Source organism: Jaculus jaculus, chromosome 12, assembly GCF_020740685.1.
Source record: "Jaculus jaculus isolate mJacJac1 chromosome 12, mJacJac1.mat.Y.cur, whole genome shotgun sequence".
Taxonomy (NCBI): Eukaryota; Metazoa; Chordata; class Mammalia; order Rodentia; family Dipodidae; genus Jaculus; species Jaculus jaculus.
In genome coordinates, this window is record NC_059113.1 from 47253694 (window position 1) to 47279237 (window position 25544).

At 41.1% G+C, this 25544-nt stretch overlaps 1 protein-coding gene across 4 annotated transcripts in view; it reads left to right on the plus strand.

The window, feature by feature from the left end:
• The window catches only part of Mcph1 (microcephalin 1), a 248849-nt gene that overhangs the window by 47023 nt on the left and 176282 nt on the right, over positions 1–25544 (plus strand). For all 4 annotated transcript variants that reach the window (XM_045130855.1, XM_045130856.1, XM_045130859.1 and 1 more), the window contains 2 exons: positions 14430–14467; positions 16672–16834. In XM_045130855.1, coding sequence (XP_044986790.1) covers positions 14430–14467; positions 16672–16834 — 201 coding nt within the window. The remainder of the gene's footprint in view (positions 1–14429; positions 14468–16671; positions 16835–25544) is intronic.

Consider the following 25544-nt stretch of genomic DNA (forward strand, 5'->3'; position numbering starts at 1 on the left):
CCATAGCCCATTTTTTGATTGCCTTGTTTGATTCCTTATTATTTAACTTTTTGAGTTCTTTGTGTATCCTAGATATTAATCCTCTATCAGATATATAGCTGGCGAAGATTTTTTCCCATTCTGTAGGATACCTCTTTGCTTTTTTTACTGGGTCATTTGCAGTACAAAATCTTTGTAATTTCATGAGGTCCCATTGATTAATCTGTGATTTTATTGCCTGAGCAATTGGGGTTGTATTCAGAAAGTCTTTGCCAAGACCAATATGTTGAAGGGTTTCCCCTACTTTTTCCTCTAGCAGTTTCAGAGTTTCAGGTCTATGTTAAGGTCTTTAATCCATTTGGACTTAATTCTTGTGCATGGAGAGAGAGAAGATTCTATTTTCATCCTTCTACAGATATATATCCAGTTTTCCCAACACCATTTGCTGAAGAGGCTGTCTTTTCTCCATTGAGTATTTTTGGCATTTTTATCGAATATCAGGTGGCTATAGCTACCTGGACTTACATCTGGGTCCTCTATTCTGTTCCACTGATCTACATGTTGGTTCTTGTGCCAGTACCATGCTGTTTTTGTTACTATGGCTCTGTAGTATAGGTTAAAATCAGGTATGGTGATACCACCAGCCTTCTTTTTGTTGCTCAGTATTATTTTAGATATTTGAGGTTTTTTGTGATTCCAAATGAATTTTTGGATTGTTTTTTCTATTTCTATGAAGAATGCCTTTGGAATTTTGATAGGGATTGCATTAAATGTGTAGATTGCTTTTGGTAAGATTGCCATTTTCACAATATTGATTCTTCCAATCCAGGAACAATGGATGTTTCTCCATTTTCTAGTGTCTTCTGCAATTTCTCGCTTGAGAGTTTTAAATTTCTCATTGTAGAGATTCTTTACTTCCTTAGTTAGGTTTATTCCAAGGTACTTTATTTTATTTTATTTTTTTTGATGCAATTGTGAATGGGAGTGATTCTCTGATTTCATCCTCTGTGTTTTTGTTGTTAGCATATATGATGGCTACTGATTTCTGTGTATTTATTTTGTATCCTGCTACATGGCTGTAGGTTTTTATCAGCTCTAACAGTTTGCTAGTAGAGTCTTTAGGGTCCTTTATGTATAGAATCATGTCATTTGCAAATAATGATAACTTAATCTCTTCCTTTCCAATTTGTATCCCTTTTATGTGTGTCTCTTAACTTATTGCTATGGCTAAGATTTCCAGTACTATATTAAATAAAAGTGGGGACAGTGGACATCCTTGTCTTGTTCCTGATTTTAGTGGAAAAGCTTCCAGTTTTTCCCCATTTAGTAATATCTTGGCTGTAGGCTTGTCATAAATAGCTTTTTATGTCTATTTCATTAATTTCTGCCCTAGTCTTTATTATTTCTTCCCAGTCTACTGATTTTTGGTTTGCCTTGTTCTTCTTTTTCCAAGGCTTTAAGATGAAGCATTAGGTCATTTACTTGCGACCTTTCTAGTTTCTTTTTTTTTTAATTTTTAAATTTTTATTAACATTTTCCATGATTATAAAAAATATCCCATGGTAATTCCCTCCCTCCCCACTCCCACATTCTAGTTTCTTAATATAGGCACTTAAGGCTATCAATTTACCTCTTAGAACTGCCTTCATTGTGTCCCAGAGATTTTGGTATGTTGTGTTCTCATTATCATTTGACTCTATAAATTTTTTGATTTCCTTCCTGATTTCTTCATTGACCCATTCATCATTTAGTAGTGTATTGTTTAGTTTCCATGATTTTGTGTATGCTCTATAGCCTTTCCTGCTACTGATTTGTAGTTTAATTCCATTGTGGTCAGATAGAATGCAAGGAATTATTTCAGTTTTCCTGAATTTGTTAATATTTGCTTTGTGTCCTAATATATGATCTATTTTAGAGAATGTTCCATGTGCTGCTGAAAAGAATGTATATTCTGCAGCCTTTGGATGAAATGTCCTGTATATATCTGTTAGGTCCATTCCTTCTATGACCTCATTTAGTCCAGATGATTCTCTGTTTATTTTTTCCTGGGATGCCCTGTCAATTGATGAGAGTGAGGTGTTAAAGTCACCCACTACCACTGTGTTTGGTGTTATCTGTGACCTTAGTTCTAATAGTGTTTGTTTGATATATGTACCATGTTAGGTGCATATATGTTTAGAATTGTAATGTCCTCCTGTTGGAGTGTGCCCTTAATCAATATAAAGTGACCTTCCTTATCTTTTTTGACTAATGTTGGACTGAAGTCTACCTTGTCAGATATTAGGATAGCAACCCCTGCTTGTTTTCTAGGCCCATTTGCTTGAAACACGTTTTCCAACCTTTCACCCTAAGATAATGTCCATCCTTTGTAGAATTGCGAGTTTCTTGTAGACAGCCAATTGTAGGATCATGCTTTTTAACCCAGTCTGCAAACCTATGTCTTTTGGTTGGGGCATTGAGGCCGTTGATATTAAGAGATATTATTGAAAGGTGTGTATTTTTGTTTGCCATTTTTTTGTTTTGTGGTTCTGGTTCTACCTTTGCTCTGTTGTGTTAACTAGTATTTGAGTATTGCTTGTTTTTTCCAGGTTCCTTATTTGATTTTTCTCTCTAACTGCTTTCAATATTTTTTCTTTGGTTTGTGTGTTTGGAAGTTTGAGTATAATGTGGCGAGGAGAGTTTCTTTCTGGGTTTTGTCTGGCTGGGATTCTAAAGGCTTCCTGAATCTGCATTGGCACCTCTTTCCCAATTTGGGGGAAGTTTTCTTCTTTGATTTTGTTGAACATGCCTACTATGCCTTTTGAGTGGAATTCTTCTCCTTCTACTATGCCCTGAAATCTTATATTTGATCTTTTCATAGTGTCCTGAATACCTTGAAATTCCCACTCATACTTGTCTATAAGTTTGTCTTTCTCTTTGTTTGCCTATATTAGATCTGCCACCTGGTCTTCTAGCTTAGATATTCTGCCCTCTCCTTCATCCATTCTAGTGGTGAGATTTCCTACAGAGTTTTTTATTTCATTAACTGTGTTCTTCATTGCTAGTAATTCTGACTGGTTTTTCTGTATTATTTCTGTTTCCTTATTTATGTCTTGTATTGCCTTCTTTATTTCATGAAATTGGTGTCCTGCATCTTCTTTGATTCCTTTGATTTCCTCTTTAACTCCTTTGATTTGTTCTCTGACTTCTTTGAACATATTTACAATCATTCTTTTGAATTCTTTCTCAGGCATTTCCTCTAACTCATTCTCACTGGGGGTCATTTCTGATGCATTAGTACTGTTAGATGGATTTATATTGTTTTGCTTTTTAGTGTTTCTTGTGTTATAATGTATATATTTTTGCATCTTGGATTAAGTTAATGCTTGAATTTTCTAGCTAGCTAGGTATTCTTAGCTGTATGAATTGATTTGATGTTATCTATTTTCAGGATAGGAGCTTAAGGTGTTAGGTGTGGCTCTTAAGGCTCTCAGAGTATCTACAAAGGTGTTTCTAGGGGTTGAGTTTCCCTGCTATGGGAGTATTCAAGGAGGGTGAGTGGAATAAAATACAGGTAGATTGTAAACTTGAAATAAACATTGTACACATTCAATCAAAATCAGCAACGAATATTTATGCAATCAGATCCTCTATCAACAAAGAGTTTAATATTTCTGGTCTGTTGAGGGATCCAAGTCAGCTTGTGACCAAGTGAGACCCTTCCCTGGTGCAATCAATCTCAGTTACCTTTTTGGCTGATTTTTGGTCTCAGTCAAGTTGCTGGCTGGGTCGTTGGGCTGCTGTTTGGATTTCTAGAGCTGGGCACTGGCTTTTCCTGTGGGGCAAACCGAGGGTGGCAATTGTGGCCCTGCAGATCGGCACCCCCACTGCTGGAACCGCTACTGCTGCTGCTGAAGCTGCTGCTGCTGGATCTTTTGCCGCTGCTGCTAAAGCTGCCGTTGCTGGGTCTGTCACCACCACTGCTGCTGCTGTTGCTGCTGCTGCTGCTGCTGTAGCTGCCACTGCTGGTTCTGCCAGTGCTACCTCTGAAGCTGCTGCCACTGTATCTGATGCTGCTGCTTCTGAAGCTGCTGCTACTGGATCCGCTGCTGCTGGCGCCGCTATTGCAGGTGCTGGAGCCGCTGATGTTGCTGCTGGACTCTGCTCCTGCTTGGGTGTCCGTTGTCGGCTCAAGTTGGCGTGGCCGTGTCCTGGGACTGCTGCTGTGTTTGCTGGAGCTGGGCTCAGGCGGTGGGGGAGTGGAGGGAGCCGCAGCTGCTCTAGTTCTCTCGCTTTTCCACATGTTCTTCTACCTCGTGGTCTGCTCCTCCGTTGTTCACTGCTGCTCTCACTTCACATTTCTTGAGTTGCAGTGAGCTCCGGTGTGAGTGGAAGCTCCCCTCACCTGGCTTTTCCTGTGGCTCGAGCGAAGCCTGGCAGCTTTCTGGTGTGCCGCCCCAGTTGGTGGACCTGCCAGGGCCGCTTTTGCCAGCCTGTGTGGGCTCTGGATCTCTTCTACTTCTCCCCTGCTGTTTCAATTTCCTATACACCTCACTTTTTAGTAAAAGTGTGTATTTTGCTGAGTTTTTTGGTCTTTTTCCTCCCTAGGCTGCTTTGGCATGGTACCTACGCCACCATCTTAACCAGAAATCGAGTTGAGCTTCTTAAGAGACTGGTAGTTTCTAATTTGTGTCTGTGGCTCACAGGTCATCTCAGGATGAGAGATAATAGCTGTACCAGAGTGGCTAGCAGCACTGCCTAACAGGAGATGCTGGGTCAGTGGGCAGGCATGCTAGTAGAGTGCTTCTTGCTAATACTCCTTTGACCTGGGGATAGTCTGGGGTCTAATCGTCTTGCCTGTGGCTAGAAGTAGCTCACACAGGAATCTTGTTTATATTGGTAGAAACCCTTGTGGTCTTACCTGATATGCGTCCAGTTTATGCCAGCCTGACCACCACTCTGGCACTGGAAACTTGCCCTTGAGTTCTCCTTGGCATGTCAGGAGATTCTCAGCTGGTGTGGTCCTGATTTTTCAGATGGAAGGTGAAAATCCAGTACATCATTGCCATAGAGACTATATCAAAGATCTGATGCCTGCTGTCCTGAGCAGAGAGGATGCTTCTGTATCCCAGGACCATGCAAGCCAGGAGAGAAGATTTGGGGTGAGGGGCAGGGAGACAAATATATATCAGTATCTATATTATCCAAACAGATTTGGCATAGGGTCTCTCTCTTTTTTGTTTTTTTCAAGGTAGGGTCTCCCAGTCCAGGCTGACCTAGAATTTACTGTGTAGTCTCAGGGTAGCCTCGAAATCATGGCATCCTCCTACCTCTGCCTCCCAGTGCTGGGATTAAAGGTGTGCACCACCATGCTCCACTCATGGGGCTCATGGGGACATGTAATTAGCTGGTAGAAAGCAAGTATGTCTAAGTTCTATTGGGGTCATGTTGTAATTGACATGTGGTCTCTGTGACAAGTCTGCACATTCCATGCAGCTTGGGAGGGCTGGTGGAAGCATTTAGGGGGTTATATCTAGCTGTCTGTTAGGAAAGTGATTACCATAAGGAGTTGGTATAAGCAGTAGAAACTGAGGTCCTGGTGGTAGTGTAGAACTGCAGAACTTGTCAGACACCACTGAGCCCCTCCTCTGTGAGAAAATGTTAAACATATTTAAAATGATGCTGAGGTAACATGCAGCCACATGTGTTTACCACAGTTGGCTGTATATATTCAGTCACACACATGCACACACAGATAGAGCATAATAGCTTCAATTCCAAAATTTTACTTATGGATCAGGCATAATCAGAAAAACGGTCCAGATACAGATTTCTCAAATGGCATGAAATTTTGTTGTTGTGAACGAAGATGGAAAAGCATGCTAACTGATCTTACAGACTAGATTCTTTGATTTTCACAGTGGAGACAAGATCTCTGTCAACCATCCATCCATTTATAGAGACCACCAGAGGCTAGAACATGCAGCCAACAGAAGCTGGCACCAGATCTGAAATGGAATCAAGACCTGATTCTCACTATGGCATGGACAGGCACCAGAGTCCTTAGCACAGGGTCAGTGGTTGGACTTATGATGCATCCCTTGGTCTGTAGAAAGGAAGGAAAAAAGGATGTGTGGGCTTCCTGTCCTGTCCAAGGAAGCAAGGTCACATCCCCCATACCCATGAGGGAGAATAAATGCATCTTGTGCCTACCTTGTTCAGACTGCCATAATGGGAAAGTGTTCTGTTCATTCAGGAATGCTGCAAAGGAAAGGGAGGACCTGGGCTTTGGGAGGACAGTCCAGTGAGGAATGTAGCAGACACCTCATTGCTGCGACTAAACACCCAATCAGAGGCTTTTATGGAAGGGAGAGTGTTACCAGCAGACCAGCTCAGTACTTCAGCATACAGTTTTAAGAAGTTGCATCACAGCAGGGAAAACATGGCAAGAACAGATAGCCAGGCATCACACCTCGTCACATCAACAAGGAGGAAGCCGAAGAAGTGAGCTCACTTAATGTCATTGCCAAGCTGGGCTAAAGTATAAAATCCCTAGGTCCAACCCAAGTTACATACCTCCTGTAGCAAACCTTCACTTCCCAAAGACTCCACCAGCTGGAGATTAAGTATGAGGTTTAATCACAAACACATGAGGCTATGGGGACAGTTTTTACTTTCAAACCACCACAAGGGGTCATAGCATACCTTATGGGAATGAGGAGGACACAGTTATTTCTGAGTAACTGAAAAAGATGGAGGAGACCTATCCTGGACTCAGCATAATTTTGGGGATTCATGTTTGCTCAGAGTGTGGGGCTAGAGAGACTTTTTAACCAGGGTGATATTTTCTAGGGTGGATGTGCTTAGACTCAGGTAAAGTATAATATTACCAAAGAGAACTGGTTTGCAAAAAAACTGAAGTACCTATAGCACACTCAGATTTCTGTTTTTAATATGTTTAACTTTTCAATATTTAATGTCAGTCCTTCTAAGTGTTAATTTATCCTTTTGGTCTTTTCTGATAACATCAAGTTTCCTGGTTCTGACTGTATTTGTGCAATAGGACTATTATCTTACACTGTAGGCTTCCCTAGGAGTGGGATGGATAAGATGTTCTGTGGATTTTCTGATCAGAGTATCATTCTAAGGGTATAGAATCTACTTTTCATTCATATATGGAAGTTTGGTGCAACTGATCAGAGTATGTGGATGCCAGCCACAGTCAAAGTGCCTTACAGGTAGAAGACAAGGGGCCTTCACTTCCACCTCCAAGGATCCCATGGCTGAGCCTGCAAGATAAATTCAGTGATAGACTGGCAGGAGAAAAGGCAAACAGATTTATTTATGCACAAGTACACAACAGTCACAGCCTATTAAACTCCAAGGTGTGCCATGTGGTGGGAGCTTTCAAGAGCATTCGGAGCTAATGATTGAGAAGCAGTGGAGTGGAGTTTGACAGGAAATGGTCACAGTAAGGAATATGATTCCTCCAGATTCTGGCTAGCCCTAACCTTGAGCACTGACTCTTCTCTGATGAAATTGGCTAATGTGGTTTCACTTGTGAGTCTGGAACTCACAAGTCAGTGTCCCATTGATGGAATCACTCTTTGTTCATATGGACCTGGTCGTAGTTAGACCCCTGCACAGTGAAGGATGACTGCATGCAGGTGCATTGGACATAAGGACACAGCAGACCAGGCACTGTTGCAGGGACCATCAGGAGGCTCATTCCCAAGGCAAGACAACAGAAGTGAAACCAAAGTTCAGACAGCATGCACAGTTCAAGAGTATTTGAGTCCATATGTCATGATCTGTACCTGCACTGTTATGGCAGCTAAGAGCCACCATCCATTGTAGAACGGTCTGATGTAAAGAGGTGTCCAGCATTCTCAGCCTGATAGCGTGAGTGTTAACAACCTGGACACATACAGGAAGAACAGAAAGATTAGAAAATCCTAGGAGACTCAAGCTAGAGGTGTAGCTCAGTTGTTAGAATGCTTGCCTACCATGCATGAACCCTGGGTTCAATCTCCAGTACTACATAAACTGGGCATGCTTGTAATTACAGCACTCAAGAAGTAGAGGCAGAGAATCACAAGCTTAAGGTCATTTTGGCTATATATTGAGTTGGAGGAAGGATGGATGGAAGGAAGCAAGGGAGGGATGAAGGGAGATAGATCTCAGGGAACCATAGCTTATCACCCACTGTTTAGGGTATTTTATGATTCCTTTTTTTTCTCTGTCCAAAACAACCTGTAAGTAAGCAATTTTGCTCAAGTAAAATCTTCCTAGCATGGTCACGGTCACTGTCCTTTGGGGAAAGGTTCACCTGTTTTTCCAGGAGAGAACAGGTTTCAGATGGGCCTTTCAACTCCTTGGATTCAGATGAGCCTGCTGTTCCCTGCCGTCTCATACCATTACCCACCTTCTGAGCCCTAGCCAATTTCTTTCTGAGCCATTGCACATCTAAAGCTTCCAACTGGATCCAGCTTGGATAATAATTGGATATAATCCAATCCTGGACCCTGTCCAGTCTAAAAGTTGCTCAGATGGACTCAGAGCTTAAAGCACACACTTGTGGGTCTGGAAACCCAAAAGAGAATAACCCATAACTGAGATACTCAGAAAGATCAGTGGGCACAGTGGCCAGGAAGGAATTCTCACATGGTGATCCTGGTGCTTATGGGCATCTGTTTGGATCCCATTTCCGTTACCAAACTGTTAAAGCTTTAGAAAATTAAATTGACCAGAATTTAATCAAGCAAAAAACAACTTGTGATCTGGGTAGGTAGTTCTCAGGACCAGAGGAGGTTCAGAGAGTCCTGCTCCATGACACAGCAGGCAATGTCTGAGAGTAGAGGTCAGAGCAAGCACATCAGCAGCCCAGTGGAACAGCTTGGCCTTTCCTCATTGAACGAAGTTTGCTAACTGCCAATCTGTAGCTGCCTGAAGCTTGGCTGCTGGGCTGGGGACTCAGCTGTTTGTCACAAAGTTCACCACCAAGTTTGCTTTCAGTGAGTCTATGTACTATGTTACATTATAGATCATTGTGTAAGGAACTTTAGGTTCTGAGGCAACCCAAGTTAAATTTAATTTAATATAACAGTTAGGAAAAATAAATTAACAGGTTAGAGAACATATTTCATTTTCATGGATCATCAAATGATTGGAAAGAACCAGATTTTCAAGCACTGCTTTCTCTCATGGAAATATAAAGTTGAATAGGTAGTAACAAAAGGAAGTATATAGAATAGGACTTGCTTCAAAATAAAAAAAAAAAAAGAGAGAGAGAGACATTTTTCAGGGATGTACAGATGGCTCAGCAGTTAAGGTGTTAGCCTGTAAAGCCTAATGACCTGGGTTCAATTCCCCAGTGCCCATGTAAAGCCAGATGCACAGAGGGATGCATACATCTGGAGTTTGCAGTGGCTAGAGGTCCTGGTGCATCCATTCTCTCTCCCCCTTTTTCTTTCTCATCTTTCTCTCTCTTTCTTCTTTTTTTAAATTAGAAAAACAACAAAGTTCTGGGGATTCACCTTCAGAAGCCAATGAAAGATGTGCCTGGACGGAGGTGCCAGGGTGTTTACCCCTGCTGCTGAGGATGCTGTCTTCTGATGGTGGGGCTCAGTGACCTACATCAGCTAGGGTTGTTGGCCATCTCAGAATACTTTCAAAATTGTCAGAAGATGATTTTTAATGGTATAGGCCTGGCTCTTGAACTAATATAAAATGAGTATTTACCCCATATGAGGAATCCAGAGAGCTTATGTTTTGCTCAGAGGAGAGGGCAGTTACACTGAGAGTAAGACTTGTATGAAAAGAAGGTGACCTGCAGGCTTATGTTGGACCTGGAGGACTCCGGCTGTGGAATAGCAGTCACAGCCTCCTGGGCCCTGCCCTCCCAGTCTCCTTACTTGGTTAATTTCCACCTTTTACTTCTTCCACTGAGTCCTTACAGGGGTATTGATTTCATTAGAGTGACAGACATGGCGGCTCCCCTGTTCTGCTTTTTGCTGGGTATATGATATAAATGACCAGTAGTAATGGCCATCTTGTGCTATCCATGTGTACAACATTGATGGGCCCAATAATATATGGGTCATGTATACCTAACCACAACCTCTGAGGTCACGAATGCAAAGACCACTTTGTATCCAGAAGACAGTGTTCCAAAGCACTTCTCTCCATCTTTTGACTCTTACATTCTTTCTGCCACCTCTTCCAAAATGTCTCCTAAGGCTCAGAGGATATGGTAGAGATGTCTCATTTAGTGCTGAATACTCCACTGCCACTTCTTCTCACCACTTTGATGAGTTTTTGAGTCACTGCCATCTGAAAAGAAAAGCTTCTCTAGCCAAAAGTGAGAGCAGCCCTAGGATCTGGGCATAAACACATACATTTAGAGGTCATTTCAGGGTGGGAGGTGGTGTATAATATATCCATTTAGTCAAATAACAATAGTAGCTTCCCAGCCATAGGCTTTTGAGTAGATTTTCAGTATCAGGTTGAATTTCCTCCTATGGAGTGGGTCACAAATACAATCTGAGAGAAAAGTGGATTTCTTATAAAAGTGAATGTGGCCCTCCCTTGCTCCCTCACCTTTCCTTCTTCTGCTACAGGATGACATAACCTGAGACTCCCTCACTAGATGCTGGCACCTTGATATTAGACTTTTCAGGTTCCAGAACTGTGTGAGTTGGATCTCTTCTTTATGGATCACCCAGTCCAATGCTGGGTGAATAAGATAGCTTGCATCCACTTTGGACTGTTGTGGATGATGATATACCAGTGAAATGTCCTGTACAAGTATCCAAGTTTCTGTTTTAAGCCCTTCCTGGTGTATCTCTAGGAGAATTACTGATCCTCCAGCAATTGTACATTTAACTTTCTGAGCAATTATCAAACTGCTATCTATAGCGACTGCATCATCATTTTACATGCCTACCACCAATGTTTGAGCTTCCAACTCTACCTTCCCTTCACTGCTTGTTATTTTTCATTGTGTAGTTTTAAGTCAGCCTGGAGTACTAATTCATGGAAGTTCTGATTTAAGTTCCCCTGATTATCAGTGATCTTTGGTGTCTTCTTGGTCACTTGGCCATTTGTTCATTGTCTGATCACATCTAACCAACTTTCTGTCTCTGTGATAAATTTTCTGTTCTAGAGAGCTTGTATAAATGGAACCATGCTGAAATGTCTGTTACAGCTGTTTCCTTGTTGCTTGAATTGAAGTTTTGGTCCTTTTTATGAGTTTAGGAATTTAAAAAAATATATAATTTTACACACATATGAAAACTATGACAGATGCATGATTGGGAGATATTTTCTTCCATTCAGAGATTCTTGATGTATAAATATTGAATTATGATAAAGTCCAATGTATCTACTTTTTCTTCTCTGGCAGCATATTTAAGGAATCACTGCCAAATTCAATGTCATATTTTCCCAGTTTTTTTTTCTTTTAAGAATTTCATAGTTGTCACTCTTATATTGAGGCAACTTATCTATTTTGAGTTAAATTTTTACATGTGCTATAAGATAAAGGTCCAGTCTCCTTCTTTTCCATGTGGATATCCATTTCTCATGGGATCATTTGTGGAAGACATATTGAATAGTCTTGGCACATTTACTTAAAATCAGTTGGCCAAGATGCAAGTGGTTATTTGTGGGCTGCCAGTTTTATTCCTTTATCTGTACATCAATCTTGTATGCCTGTAGCATAATCTATCCTGCTATGCTAGCTGTAGCGTACATTTATCTTATATGTCTATAGGGTATATCCATTCTGTACACTAGCCTGTAGCATAAAGCGTTGAGCATGTATTTTCATACATTTTGGGATTTTGTTAAGGATTGCATTAAATCTGTAAATTTCCTTGGGTAGAATAAACATCTTAACAATATTAGATCTTTTAATGTAGGAACACAGGATGGCTTTCTATTTATTTAGCTTGTCTTGATTTTGTTACAGTAACATTTAAAAAACTGCAATGTACAAATATTTTCTTGATTAAGTTTATTTGTAAGCATTTGATTATTTTATACTGTTATAAATGTAACTGTTTTCTTAGTACCTTTTTCAGATTATTCATTACTAGTTAATAGAAATATAACTTATTTTGTGTTGATTTTATATCTGCCAACCTTGTTGAATTTATCTATTCTCATAGTTTATTTTTTCTGGATTCTTTGGAGTGTATTTGCATGTAAAATCATCTGATCCGTGGCAAGAAATGGTTTTACTCCTTGTTTTCCAATTTGAGTCTCTATTTCTTTTATAATTGGCCAGTACAGTGGTTACTCTTGAACAAGTTAAATCCATGATCCTTATTAGACCTCCATGTAGAGATGTCAAGCCAGCAGAATATTTTGAGTCTAGAAGCCAAAGACTAGGTCTAAGTTTGGGATTGTGAAAAGTATGCTGACATAGCTGGTATTCAAAGCCACATGGCCACGAAGCTAAGGAAGGAAGAGAAGTGGTAACAGACAGAGACAAGGGAAAGATGCCTGGCATAGGAGAGCTCCAGTTGTAATGGAGACAGCTTCCTCTTCCCTCTCCCCTTCCCCTGTGGCCCTACAGAGGGATGCTTCCCATAAATTGATCCCTGGGCTTCTTTGGTACTCCACAGAACCACTTGGGTCTGAGAGGCATTCATTCAAGGATGACATAGAGAAACAGCCTTAGGTTCAGCTAGAATTGTGTTTAATGATCTGACTCTCCCAACCACAGACCTGATATCTAAACTACCCAGAAAGCTGGGGTGAAGTCATTGTATGTGTGGTGCAGAAATGCCTAAGAAGGAGTAGTAGAAGATCCTAGATGGATCATTGAAAGGACAGGGAAGCAGTTTTCTGTTAGCTTAGACTTCAGGCTCATCCTCCAAATATGATTTTAATTCCTCTCCCTGTGTACTCTTTCATGTCTATAGTATACAGGACCCTTTGAGTATGTCAGTTCACAGTCCTTGGAATCCTTTTGTTCCTCCTTCTGTACTATACACTGTACAGGGGTGATGGTAGAGTGCTTGCCTAGTATGCATGCAGCTCTGGGTTTGATTGCCAGCACCAGTTAAACCAGACATGGTAACACATGCCTATAATACCAGCACTTAGAAGGTACAGGCAGGATCATTTGGAGTTCAAGACCAGTCTAGACTACATGAGATTCAGTCTCAAAAGGGGTGGGGAGTGAGATGCAATGAGTACTTAATAATAATACTACTCAGCTGATTGCCCTTAAAATTCTTCCCATGGATTATAAAGCATAGGGATGACATGAATTTATCTAAAAACCTATACACATACTCATGTGAAATGCATATTGGCTGGATATATCACCAAATTGTTAAAAACCATCATTTCTGACTACTAGAGCCACAGAGCATTTACATATCTGACTGTATTTTCATAGTATTTAAATTTGCTACAGTTAGTATACATTTCTTACTAAGTAGAAAAGTATTTAAAAACTTAGTTGGCTAGACATGGTGGTTCATGCTTGTAATCCCAATACTCAGGAAGCTGAGACAGGCACATTGCAAGTACAAAGTCCACCTAGACTACACAGTAAAACCTTGTCTCAAAAACATAATAAAAATAACCCAACTATGTGCAGTTCTAGCTAACAGCAGATGGTAACTCTGTAAATGATGTCTCTGCCTCCAAATTTGTGGGAATTGCTTGGCCCTCCAGAGCATACGTGGAACTATACACATGCATCTTAAATGACATGGGGACATGCTTGCTTAGGAAGATTTGGCAAGCCATAGAAGTACTGTTCCCAGGGCTGAGGAGATGGTTCCATGGGTCAAGTGCTTGCCATGCAAGAATGAGTGCAGATCCCCAGCACCACATAAAGATGCCAAGCATGGTGGTAGTGTGTGCTGGTAATCCCAGCACTGAGGCGACAGAGTCACGAGCAGCCCTAGAGCTGCTTGGCTATTTAGCCGAAGCAGGTTCAGAGACAGACCATGTTTCAAATAATAAAATGGAGAGAGGCTGAGGAATCCTGACCTGATGTCAACCTCAGACCTCCACACACATGCACACACATGTTCACAAGCACCTGTACACAGGGGTGTTCACACACATATAAAACATATATACACACATATACATGTTAAAAGGGAAGAATACAAGTTTTTTTTTTTTTCCCTTTCTGACTATGTAATTCTCACGTTGACACATTTGAAAAACTGCTAGCTAACTAGAACAGACTTCTTTGGGGGAATATATCTTTGCTTTTTTTCCATCATGCTTGCCTTATTGTGGATTAGTTTTAGCATAGTGTCTAAATTTCTATCTCCTAAGCTATTTTTTCCAGGAATAAAAGTTCTTTTTTATATATATGGTTAAATGTTTATTTTTAAGTGATGTAAATTTTTGAGAGACTTATTAAAGTTTATTTCTGTGGGAAAAATATTTTTTGTAGTTTTGACTGTTTTTTGTTCCTTCTCTTTTGAAATCTCTAGCCAACAAGAACATTAGTCATGACAAACATGCCATCTGAGTAAGTACTTGTTGTTTGGATAACTTTCTATTCATTGTAAAACTTAGCCTTTTCTCCTATATACTGTAGATCTTTGTGCCCTTGGGCCATTCACAGCCCTGGACGGGATCACTTTAACTTGATGTAACTAGTATCGGAGTTAGGACATTGTTGGAAATTTTAAATGTGGTTAAACGTAAACAGTGTTTGCTAAAAGCTTCTTGGCGTCATTTGGATTAAAAATTTTAATGTTATTTTTGCTGCTCCTTTTGCTTCCTTACCTCTTAATGGTTTGTCTATCCTTCACTCCATGAGTATTTAACAAAGTGAGCAACACTTAATGAAACTTTTCCCTTTAAAGTTCTTAAAGAAAAAAGTGTATGGAAAGCTTCTTACAGTATCTGGCCGAAAGCAGCTATCTTCCCATCTTGTGGAAGGGTTAATGGCTTGCTGGCATGTGCTTATCATCTTCCTTAAACATTTAATATAATAAAGAACATCCAACAAAAATACAGAACTATATTCTTTACAACAAATTTTGGAATTTATGTTTAAAAGGCAAGCACCACATTTTTATATCAATCATAGGTTTTGAGGTTTTAAAACATTGAGACATTTCAGTGAAAACTATGCTGCTGAAAGCGCGCAGTTTAAAGCACTTTCCACAACAGGCTCCTTTTCCTGCCCACGGCATGGAAATAAAAGCATCAATAGTTTTAAAAACCTTCACATTATTTGGCGAAGAAGGAGCTCACCCATCATTTTTGTTAATGAGTTATGAAATACATCAAACATTTTAAATAGTCTACTACATAAATATAAATTGAATATAAGCATAATTTTTTTTAAGTTCATACTTGTTCTCTAATTAAAAGCAAACATTAATAACTATTTTCTTATTACAGGGTTTAAAAAGAAAACTTTTCATTTGTGCTACATTCTCATCTAAGTCTTTTTTTTTTTTTTTTTTTTTGTGGTAGGATCTCACTCTAGCTCTGGCTGACCTGGAATTCACTATGTAGTATCAGGGTGGCCTCGAACTCACAGAGATCCTCCTACCTCTGCCTCCAGAGTGCTGCTGGGATTAACAGCGCACGACACCACACCCGGCCTAAGTCTTTATCCTATACTCTGGTGTTCTTAAGAACTAGAGGTGGACATGTGATGATTACACAGTGATTAGCCCTGTCATAAAAAGGTTTTGTTATTAGTCAGTCTTCGCCACAAGCTGAGGGATACAGCCAAGTTGGGAGTGGAGACATCCAATATGCAGACACAAAGCTCTATGTTTAATCCTTTTCATGAAGCTAATAAGCATAGTTGCTCTGCTTTGAGAAGTGATAGGACCCCATCTTGACTCACATCTTCTGCCCTACAGAGAATTAAAAACTGAGCCACAATGCATCACATGTGTAGAGATTGAGCTGTTAAGGTGGACATGCTCAGTGTCACTCAGGATAAAAGGAGTGGGTAGAGTACCTGAGACAGTAGGCATGGACCGCAGAAGGCAGCACCCAGGGGAGTGGAAAGACATTAGTGCAACCAAAAGACCCCACGCTTGTGTTTCAATGTGGATCTCAAACCTTTTGAGGAGGATGTCAATGCATGACAGGAAATGCACTGAGAAATAAAAATAGGGGAGGTCAGAGCTGATGGCTGCTGGGTAAGGACGTTAGAATTTAAAGTTATGTATTTAAAAATAAAAAAAAACCAGAAAGGTATGTAAGGCAGTAAGAGAATAATAGGCCAAAAGATAAACAGTAACAAGTTTTTAAATTAAGGAGCCTCTGTCAAATATGTCCGAAGATTTAATATGATAATTTTATTCTTTTCTTTGTAGGAAACTATGTGTTTGACACTCAAAAAATGTTATATTTTCAAAATAAAATAAGCAAATACAATTTTGGTCTTGGCCAAGCACACATTGGTTCACATATGTTGTGGAACACTTATTGGTGTAGCGAGAAAAGCAGTAGTCTGGGGTCAGGTCTGACTTCTGATGTTGGTGCTGCCTGGCCACCTGGTCATTGACTGGGGCCTCTTATTTCAACCATTAAAGGAGATGAACTGGAGTTGATATCTGAAGTTAAGTGTGAACACTAAACAAAATCAAGTTAGCATTTCCATTGATCTGTTTCTTTGGTTGTTGCCTGGTGTTAGGTGTGATGCTCATGGCAGCAACGTGATCACTTTGTACTCATCTTGTCAACTTTATCCATCTGTAGGAAGCAGAACATCATCATCCAGGTGGTGAACACTCTGAAAGGCTTTTCCTTTGCCCCTGAGGTCTGTGAGACCACCACTCACGTGCTGGTGGGGAAGTCTGCCCGCACTCTGAACGTGCTGCTGGGGATTGCCCGCGGCTGCTGGGTTCTTTCTTACGAATGGGTAAGCCCTGTACTGGAGTTATTTATCTCTGTATCTGTGTTTGTGTGTGTGCACAGGTGTGCACATGCATGTGCTCATGGTTGTAGAGACCAGAATACAGCCTTGGGTGCCATTCCTCAATTTCTTCTTTTTTTTTTTTTTTTTTTTTTTTCTGGAGTAGGGTTTCACTCTAGCCCAGGCTGACCTGAAATTCACTAGGTAGTGTCAGGGTGTCATCAAACTCATGGTGACCCTCCTACCTCTGCCTCCTCAGTGCTGGGATTATGGGATAAAAGGCATGTGCCACCATGCCTGATTTATACTCAGTCTTTTTTTGTTTTCCAAGGTAGGGTTTCATTCTAGCTCAGGCTGACCTGGAATTCACTATGGAGTTTCAGGGTGGCCTTGAACTCACAGTGATCCTCATACCTCTGCCTCCTGAGTCCTGGGATTAAAGGCATGCACTACCATGACCAGTTTACACTCAGCATTTTTTTTTTTTTTTTCGAGGTAGGGTCTCACTCTAGTTCAGGCTGACCTGGAATTCACTATGTAGTCTCAGGGTGGCCTCGAACTCACTGCGATCCTCCTACCTCTGCCTCCCAAGTGCTGGGACTAAAGGTGTGCACCACCACGCCTGGTTTACGCTTAGCTTTTTAATGTAGATACTGAGGGCCAAACTCAGGTCCTCATGCTTGTGAAACAGGCATTTTACCCACTGAGCCATCTCCTCGACCTGAGTTCTTTACTTGGGTATTTGCTGGGTCTAGTTGTTCAAAGGTGATCAGGTTAGGTGTCATGCTGAACCTTGACCTTCACCCTATGAACCTGCATATTTCCCTCAGAACAGGGAAAGCCTTCCTATAGCCACACTGAGCATCACCCAGAGGGGAGAATGGGTAGGACAGAGAGCCTTCAGAATAAACTGTCAGCTGCCAGCGAAAATAAGATCTGAACAGACTTGGATTGAAATCACCAAGTGTGTTTTCTCACACTCTTATGAGTGTTGCTCTGAGTTTGACTAAGAAATCCTGTGAAGTCAGCTAGTGATGGTTTAAAAGCCAAAAGAATCCGGTGATTGTTTTTACAGATGGATTCACTTAGGACGAGGCATATTCATTTAATCCAATTTGGGTATGTTTCCTAGCGCACACATCTATCCACAGTCTATAATGTTACTTTTGTGCATTCAAGACAAGACAGTCTTCAAAAATAGATCATCATTTTCATAACTGACAGAGAGGGAAGTGGTGTACTGTACTTTCACTATGATCCTTGAGGTTACTAGGAGCATTGATTTTAGGCATGGGTAGCATCGTCGTCTGTTGCTTGTGCTTACACAGAGTATACGCATCTTCCCTCTCTTCCCCACATAATGTATTATATTAATACTGTGTTAATTAAATCCAGTAGGATTATACTATGCAAACAAACCACAGATGTGTTTTTAAGGATGAGTCTAGTCTTTTTCCTGTCATAATTTAACCCCACAGCTCTCTGTTACTAGAGGTTTAAGAGATGTGTGCTCAAAATCATGAAGTATAAAAAGGCTGAGAACATTTTTTAAAAAGTAATATTTGCATTGGTGGTAATCGGGTACTATTTAATTCTATACTAGTGTTGCTTTATGTTTATCTGTATGAAATATAATTTGTAGCTCCACCTTCAGTAAATTAACTCCCCATTTTTCTTCCCAATTGAAAATATCTTAATTTTTTTTCAAGATATCTTTAAATATTTATCCTCCAGTTCATTCTTTCCTCAAGTTTCAGAAGAGTGTTCTTGAGGCTAGGGAAAAGGCTTAGCTGTTAAAGGTGCTTACTGCAAAGCCTGATGGTCCCAGTTCATTTCTCCAATACCCACATAAAGCCAGATGCACAAAGTGGAGTATGCATCTGGAGTTGGTTTTCAGAAGTAGGTGGTCCTGACATGCCCATTCTCTGTCTCTTGCTTTCTCTTCTTTCTCTCAAAATAGTTAATTTTCTTGTGGTTTTTTAAAATTTATGTATTTGAGAGAGAGAGAAAGAGAGAGAATGGGTGTGCCAGGGTCTCCAAATGAACTCCATATGCATGCACCACCATATGCATTCTGGCTTCTGTGGGTTCTGGGGAATTGAACCTGGGTCTTAGGTTTTGCAGGTGAGCACCTTAACTGCTAAGCCATCTCTCCAGCCCTAAATTAATTATTTTTTTAAAAAATTATTTATTTGAGAATGAGAGAAAGAGGCAGGCAGAGACACAGAGAGAATGAGCATACCAGGGTCTGTAGCCACTGCAAATGAGCTCCAGATGTATGTGCCACCTTGTGCATCTGGCCTATGTGGGTCCTGGGAAATTGAACCTGGATCCTTTGGCTTTGTAGGCAGACACCTTAACCACTAAGCTGTTATCTCCAACCCCTAATTAATTTTTTTTTAAATGTAGAAAAGTATTCTTTCTTTTTTTAAAAATTTTTTTAATTTTTAATTTATTTATTTGAGAGCGACAGACACAGAGAGAAAGACAGAGGGAGAGAGAGAGAATGGGCACTCCAGGGCTTCCAGCCTCTGCAAATGAACTCCAGACACGTGCGCCCCCTTGTGCATATGGCTAACGTGGGACCTGGGGAACCGAGCCTCGAACCAGGGTCCTTAGGCTTCACAGGCAAGCGCTTAACCGCTAAGCCATCTCTCCAGCCCAAAAAGTATTCTTTCTAAAGATAAGAATCTGTACTTGTCCTCCCCAATCTGTTCTTTTGAGACTGATGTGTGAGGAGAGACCAGACAAGAGGATTTACTATTAGCTGTTGATTTGTGGAGAAAGATGTTCCCTAGTTGTCTGCATGCCCCTGCTTTGTGTCTGGAAGTTCTTCACTGACCACACATGGTCACAAGTAGATGAAGTGTAGGTTATGGTGACTCTACATGGGGTTACCTTAGCAGACAAAACAGCAAACACATTACTTAACAACGTTCAGACTGGAAAGTTGCTTGGAGAACCTGAACTCACAGTCACCTGAGTGAATGAACAAAGTGTAAATGCAATATAGCAAGAAAAAGAAATAAGAAGCATGTTGGTTAGAAAGGAAGAAATCAAGGTGGCTGTGTTCATGCGATATAATATTCTGAGTAGAAAATTGCAAGGAATCTAAAAGGCTGTCAGAGCTCTGACTGAGTTAAATAAGTTGTAAGAATAAAAAGTCAACACTGAAACATTAAAAGCATAATACATTATGCATGTTAAGAAACATGGACACAGCTTTAAAACTCAAATAGCTACTGTCTTTGTGTTCATAGATGAATTAGGAAGGATTTGGTGGCTAACATGTCACATGTGCCCCAAATGACTCACAGGAATGACATTCCCAGTCCATTTCTGAGCAGACTCTTGGTGAGAGGTTAGGTAACTGGAAAATCAGGAACAATTTTGAAGACAAGCGCAAAGCTGGAGATGCTTATCGGCTTGATGATGTCCGCTTCTTCTTCCTGTGCCCTCCCCTCCCCTCCACCTCCCTGAGTCATCTTTCACTGACTCGGTTAGCTGTTCCTCCTCTCCCTGCTCATTTCCTCTCTTAACACTCCAAGCACTGGGCTGTTTTGGATTTGTTCTTAGCCCCTGCTTTGACTTATCCTGTCCTTGTGGTCTCATTTAGTCCTACTTCACTGGGAGTTACAAACTCAGATGCCTTCAGGGGCAGAGAGCTCAGCAGGTGTGAGGAGCGTGGGGTGACTAACTTGTGTGCATTCGCTGAAGTGATGCCCAGCTCCTCCAGAAAGACAGAATCTTGCCATTCTCATAAACACTCCTGTCACATGGCTTCTAGACTGAAGTGCCTTAAGTAGTACTTGCCAAGTCAGTGCTCATACCCCACCATGACCAAGCCTTAGCAGTTCAACCTAAACCATAATCTGTACATGGTTGCCCATTGTCATTGCCACTCCCCAGCCACCATCATCCCATCGTGACATGCTCTTCTCTCTGCAGTCTCTCATCCTGTTTTATGGCGGGCAAGGCGAGAGAGAACATTGGGTTTCCAACAGCACACCACCTCTCTCAACACCTGCAACTCCTACTTAATCTCTCCGTCTCTTCCTTCACCCTCTTATATTCCACAGAATTGGATTAGTCCTGAAATCACAGTCATTGCATCACTTGCCCAAAAGTACTTGTGAATATATCTGTGAGTTAAACAATTCAAAAATCATAGAATATGGTAGCAGTAATTGCTTATTAGGTCCTCACTCAGATTTTCCCAATTACCTCATTATTTTAAATTCCTCCAGATTTAAATAAACTATATAACAATATTCCACTTAGCTGTTCCAAGTTACTTTAAAAAAAAAAAAAACAAAAGGGCTGGAGAGATGGCTTAGCGGTTAAGTGCTTGCCTGTGAAGCCTAAGGACCCCGGTTCGAGGCTTGATTCCCCAGGTCCCACGTTAGCCAGATGCACAAGGGGGCACACGCATCTGGAGTTCGTTTGCAGAGGCTGGAAGCCCTGGCGCGCCCATTCTCTCTCTCTCCCTCTATCTGTCTTTCTCTCTATGTCTGTTGTTCTCAAATAAATAAATAAATAATGAACAAAAAATTAAAAAAAAAAACAAAAAACCTCCTTGGCTCGATGGCTTAGCCATTAAGTCACTTGCCTACAGAGTCTAAGGACCCAGCTTCAATTTCCCCAGAACCCATGTAAGCCAGATACACATAAGTGCATATGCATCTGGAGTTCATTTGCAAAGGCTAGAAGCCCTGGTATACCCACTTTCTCTCTTTCTCCCTTCTTCTTTCTCTAATAAGTGAATATTTTTTAAAATATCTTAAAAATAAGTAACTTTTAGTAACTTTAGTAACTTTTTTTTTTTTAAACTGGGTGACATTTCTCACAGCTCTCGTGGCTGTTATAACAAAGCCCTCATCTTTTCAAGGTGTAACTGTATGGCACACCATGGCTCCCTCACTGTTCTTCATCCACACTAGCTCCTTTGTCCACATAGAGCCCCTGCACAGACACCCAGGGTCCTCTGACTAGCTCTGCTCCTCCCACTCACCTCTCTCCTTTCGTCTTTAGGGAAATTTTCTCTGATCTCCACCTCCTCAAAAAAGAAACGGGTAAGTCTCTGTACCATACATGTTTAGGTAACATTTGTCAAGGATTTACTGCACTTGTCTTCCTTTAGACCATAGCTAGAAGAACCTCTGTTTGTTCACTCTGTCTCCTGCTCCTGGTACAGAATGCTATGGAGTAAATGATGAAAGGAGAGAATTCCACCTCAGTTACTGTCTTTATTTTCATTAACATATGTTAATTATACATAGCAATACATTTCATTATAACGTGTGTGTGTGTGTGTGTATATATGTATGTATGTATGTATGTGTGTGTGTATATATATATATATATATATATATATATATATATATATATATAATTTGTATCACATTTGCCCCTATTATATTCTGCTATTCCCCTCCTACTTTTCTTGCTTCTTCCCCTCTTCAAGCAGTCTTCCTTCTCCCTTTAAAACCATTTTTTTTAATACCCATCCAGCTTTATGTGGGTGGCTGGGGAATTGGACCCAGGCTGACAGGCTTTACAAGCAAGTGCTTTTAACCACTGAGGTATTCCCCCCCAGCTAATACTCCTTTGTGTGTGTGTGTGTGTGTGTGTGTGTGTGTGTGTGTGTGTGTGTGACCTAATGAGTTTCATTATGGTTGCCCACGGGATCCTGGGTAAGGGGTGCTTACCAGTGGGTACACCACTGAAGAAATTGTTTCTCCTTTCACCAAGCACCATTAACTGCCTGTCAATACTCAGACAGGGGTGGGGCCTTATGAGCTCCTTCACCTGGTTGCCATTATCTGTCTATAAGACCTCAGGGAAGGGAGTGGCCTCATGATAAAAACTCCACAGGCCCAATCCCCAATCTTGCCTACAGTGTCCTTAGTGAGAATTGTTTCAGATAAGGAGTATCATACATCTGGGATGAGTTTTTCCCCCACTTGCTTAACTCCTTGATAATATTTATATTGAGGATATGTGTTATTCTCACCATTGCACTGAGTTATGACTCACATAGTACAGTGTCATGGGAAATGCATAAGGTTTTGGATCCTTGATATGTGACCAAATTGATGGCATTCCTTGCTGTCTCATTGTTTCCCACCCATAGTCCTCTCCAGGAGTCTACCATAAGGAAATTCTTCAATAATCATGTGTCCCCTAAGTATGGGATGGAGTTTAGTGACATTATCTGGAACATACATGCTTAGCTCAGCACCCATCCATATGTCAATGTGTGGCTTTGTTTCCCACAACCCCCCAAAACAAGCAAATCCATCAACAACACTACATGGGATGACATCAGAAACAAACAAACAGGGCTGGAGAGATGGCTTAGCAGTTAAGTACTTGCCTGTGACGCCTAAAAATCCCGGTTCGAGGCTCAATTCCCCAGGACCCATGTTAGGCAGATGCACAAGGGAGGGCACACATGTCTGGAGTTCGTTTGCAGTGGCTGGAGACCCTGACACGCCCATTCTCTCTCTGTCTGTCTCTTTCTCTGTGTTTGTCACTTCAAATAGATGAATATATAAATTAATATTAAAAAACAAAAACATTAAAAAACATGAACTCTTCATAACAGCAACACTTGAGAAAACTTGGCTTTCCTCCATTTATTGAGAGGTTGTAGATTCAGAGTCAGGGATTAGCCTGTACCTAACATTTGTAACCCAAGATAGTTCTCTTTGTCCAGTGTGACGCTGAGAAGCCAAAAGGTTAGACACCCTGAATTAGAGCATAGACTTTTGTGGACCAGCATTATTGTATGCTAATAACTTAATTCCATAAAAGCAATATGGTGATCTGGGTTGATCACCTTTAAAAAAATTTTTTTTTAGTTTATTTCTATTTATTTATTTGAGAGCAACAGAGAGAGAAAGAGAGAGAGAGAATGGGCGCACTAGGGCCTACAGCCATTGCAAATGAACTCCAGATGCGTGTGCCCCCTTGTGCTTCTGGCTAACATGGGTCCTGGGGAAGTGAGCTTTGAACCAGGTCCTTAGGCTTCACAGGCAAGCGCTTAACCACTAAGCCATCTCTCCAGCCCCCCCCCCCTTTTTTAAATTGAGGTAGGAACTTACTCTAGCCTGGGCCAATGTGAAACTCACTCTATTGTCCCAAACTGGCCTCAAATTCACAGCAATCCTCCTACCTTTACCTCCAGGGTGCTGGGAATAAAGGCTTGTGCCACTTTTGATTGACTTGAATATGATAAGGGTAAACTTTAAAAAGGTTTAGAAAGATACAGAAGGGAGAGATCATGGAATACAGAGGCAGAGCCTGACATTATGTTCTAAGAGCCAAGGAACACTGAGCATTTCTGGAGCTGGGAAAAGCTGGGTATCCCTGGAGACTCCTTAACTTAGGACCTTCTCTACAAGAACATAAGAAGAAACAGTCTCCAGATACAGCATGAAGGAAGATTCCTAGAATCAGTGCTTCAAGTATAACATGAAGAACTGCTCAATAGCAGTTCATGTTCCTATGTGGAGATGCTGTTTTGTTACTTGGTGACCTTTACCCTGGAGGATGGAGAGGGGCTGCCCACCTGCAGAGGAAGACTTGCCTTTGGAAAGAGGTACACAAGCAAAGGGAACTGTCACAGCCCTGGACCTGAGAGCCCACCTGGTACACACTCAGCCCCACAGGGTGTTTGCACAGGGTGTTCTCTTAACCCTGCCAGATGATGCATTTGCTGTGCCAATGTAGAGATTCTAAGTAGTAACAAAGCAGCGCCTCAAGTTTCAATATTATCTTTATTTTATCCATAAACTAATTAAAACCACAGATCCTTCAGAGACATGACATCTGATCAATTCCTATATTTTATTTAGTTAGTATGCTATACTGGAGTCCCTCTACTCAGAAGACAAAAGTCAAGAAATAGCAATTCAGAGAAAGAACCTCATGAGACTGGAATTGCTACTTAAATGCTGCCCTGAAAACACACAAGCCACTTGTGTATACATATTTTCTGGTATCACAGGGTTTTATATTTTTAATTTATCACTATTTTAATTTAAAAGCTACATATTATCAGTGAATTTACATTAAAATATTTCCGAATTGAAGACCTAAAACACTGCTACCCAGCCTCAGTTGTCTCCACAGTCACTGGTGGTGACATAAAACAATTAAAATGCAGCATGACTGAGTGCCCAGCCACAGTGCTGGGGTCAGATTAGTAGATCTCCCTGTCCTGTGGAGTGTTCTTCTAGCCCAATGCAATGGCAGTTGGACCTGTTGGATTGCTTGGGAATTTCTAGCTCCCCAGCCTTGGGTAAGAGATTCCAACTCCCAGCGGTAGAGTCTCCTCTTTGTGAAAGGCAGTGCCCTACTATGATGCCTAAACACTGTGCTGTCTGTGAGCAATGCCAATGAAGGCCCAGCTACACTGTGACTTCAAGTGTTCATGTAACTGAGTAGCTATGATAACTGGCTGGGTTTCACCTCGGGCATGACGTATATTGATACTAGTAGCTTATTGCTGGTTTGTGCCCTCAAGAATAAGTCTAAGACTGGGGAGGTAGCTCATTTAGTAAAATGCCTATCTCACACGCATGAAGACCTGAGTTCAACTCCCAGTACCTATATAAATGCCTTGTGTGATAGCATGTGTCTCTAATCCCAGCGGTAGGTATGCAGACACAGGATGGTCACCGGGACAAACTGGCCAGTCAGTCTAGCCTAA